Source organism: Priapulus caudatus, unplaced genomic scaffold, assembly GCF_000485595.1.
Source record: "Priapulus caudatus unplaced genomic scaffold, Priapulus_caudatus-5.0.1 Scaffold350, whole genome shotgun sequence".
Taxonomy (NCBI): Eukaryota; Metazoa; Priapulida; class Priapulimorpha; order Priapulimorphida; family Priapulidae; genus Priapulus; species Priapulus caudatus.
The window spans coordinates 147,492-149,672 of record NW_014577411.1 but is presented as its reverse complement, the minus strand read 5'-3'; the positions used below and the strand labels follow the sequence as shown (position 1 = coordinate 149,672).

Here is a 2,181-nt window from a genome sequence, read left to right as displayed (position 1 = left end):
CACGTTCTCTCTCTCTCTCTCTCTCTCTTCTCTCTTTCTCCCCCCCCTCTCTCTCTTTCTCCCTCTCTTCTCGCGCTATCTCTCTGCTCTCTCTCTCTCTCTCTCTCTCTCTCTCCCTCTCTCTCTCTCTCTCTCCCTCTCTTTCTGCCCCTCTCGCTCTCTGTCTCTCTCTCTCCTTCTCCCCCCTCTCTCTCTGTCTCTCTCTTTATATATATATATATCTATCTCTCTCTCCATCGTCGCAGGTCTGCTGCATAGCGTGCCGGAGAAGGATGCGGGGCGGGTCGGGGAGCTACTGCAGGAGTGTGTAGAGGAAACGGGTGCTGGAGGAAGGCTTCAGGCCATCGAGGAGCTTGACGAAATCCTCATCAAGTACACGAGCGACGACGGTAGGTGTGCATGTATATATGTGGTGACGGTAGGTGTGCGTGTATGTATGTGGGGCCAGTAGGTGTGCATGTATGTGTGTGGTGACGGTAGGTGTGCATGTTACAATGCTAGGGCCCTGTAATAGCAGTTAGCAGTAGTTCCCAATGCTTGTGGTTTCAGTAAGTCTCACAAGAGGAGCTGTCGTTGGCCTTTCTATCGTTGTGTCACTTCTGCACTGGAGCTGCTAGAGAGGGAGGGAGTGTGGAGGCCTTCACTTGGTCTGCAATGTTAGAATGCACCGGTTGCTTTGGGAATCACTCGCACTCTTCATACTGTAACCGTAGTTTTCTGCTGTTTGCAGTTGACGAGGAGGAAGATGCTGAGGATGATGAGGATGAGGATGCAGATGAGGTTGAGGATGAGGAAGAGGAGATGGAAGCAGACGGTGACGTGGGAGAGGAGGCATCCGAACAGGACAAGGAGGCCGTGGAAGAGAGCAAGGAGAAAGATTCAGCACATGACTATCCTGGAGATTTTGCGTGAGGGTTACTGCGGTGATGGAAGTTAGCCAAGCAGGTGTGTGGAACGGATGCGCAGTTAAAAAAAAAATATTCTGTGGTATCAAGACATTGAAGTAAATTTATGCATAATAGGAGTATTCGTTCTAGCATATTCACACTCGTGGCTAGCACCTACTTTCTGACATGGCGAGATGTATTCTATTCTACCATTCAAACAGCATTTTTTCATTTGTAGTCACTTTGTGACAAGTATGATTACATTGCGTTGCATTATATAGCAGCTAAAATGGGCCTAACCTTTTGTTAAATTGTGTTCATTTTCACGGGTCATTGAACACAGTATTCACAAAGGCACAGTTCAGATCACTTTTACAAACTTGTTTTAATTTGTGTACTATGAGTTTCTTATTCAACACAGCATTAACGTTCATAGACAGGAACGTATTTAATGGACAGGATGAGTTATAGACAACATGTCTCCTCAAAGTATTGCTATCAGTTTTGGCCGGATTACTTTCTTACCTGTTGTGGGGGCTGTATAGAGTTTCATACTCTCTCTGAGCTGTCTCCGAATATTTCACTTCGTATCGTGGCAATGCGTCGTCGTATTCTTACCACAATCCATTACCAATGGGATTATCAAGAGTATATACAATAGATCAGTATTATCTACTATTCTAATTATATATCAGTTCTATCGGACAATCAGACTTTGATGAAACTAAATGAAGGCACCACCGTGTCATGTAGACCGTTAATTATCGGTTTTCATTAATAATTTTAATTTTCGGTTAATAATCTCCCTACGTTTTGCAAGAGGAGATGCTAATGACATGGGTTCGTACGCGATGTGCTGGCCCTCTTACCTAGTTTTAGCAAAGCCCAATACTGGCACGAACAGTATATATATATATGAGATATAGAGGTGCTGATTAAACTATGAAGCTGTGCGTATATAGCTCATAGTGATGACTGCGAATTCAAATCGTGCGTCATATCGTTTAGTTAAACTTACTGGTCCAGATAGGGTTCGTTTCGTACAAATTTCGCGTTTAAGATTTTTGTTATGCCAAAGGCAGCGTATGTTCTTGCTGCCCGTGCACTGCGTGCTACGTCTTGCTTAGAAAGGCTAATGTTCTGTGATTAATTCTCTTGCGAATTCTGATGGTTACTTGTGATTGTGTTTTCATGTTAACGTTGTTTTCATGTGACAACATGGCGGATCTCGAGCGGCAAGCGACGACAGTCAGTATATGACACGAGCCATTCAACTGAGATTTAGAGTATTTTT

General features: G+C 44.2%; 1 protein-coding gene across 2 annotated transcripts in view; it reads left to right on the top strand.

The window, feature by feature from the left end:
• LOC106809395 (deleted in autism protein 1 homolog) overlaps nucleotides 1-982 on the top strand; it is an 11,297-nt gene extending 10,315 nt beyond the window's left edge. For both annotated transcript variants that reach the window (XM_014812461.1, XM_014812462.1), the window contains exons 8-9: nucleotides 246-389; nucleotides 731-982. In XM_014812461.1, the coding sequence (XP_014667947.1) occupies nucleotides 246-311 (66 nt within the window). In that variant the 3' untranslated portion in view covers nucleotides 312-389; nucleotides 731-982. The remainder of the gene's footprint in view (nucleotides 1-245; nucleotides 390-730) is intronic.
• Nucleotides 983-2,181: the final 1,199 nt, after the last annotated feature.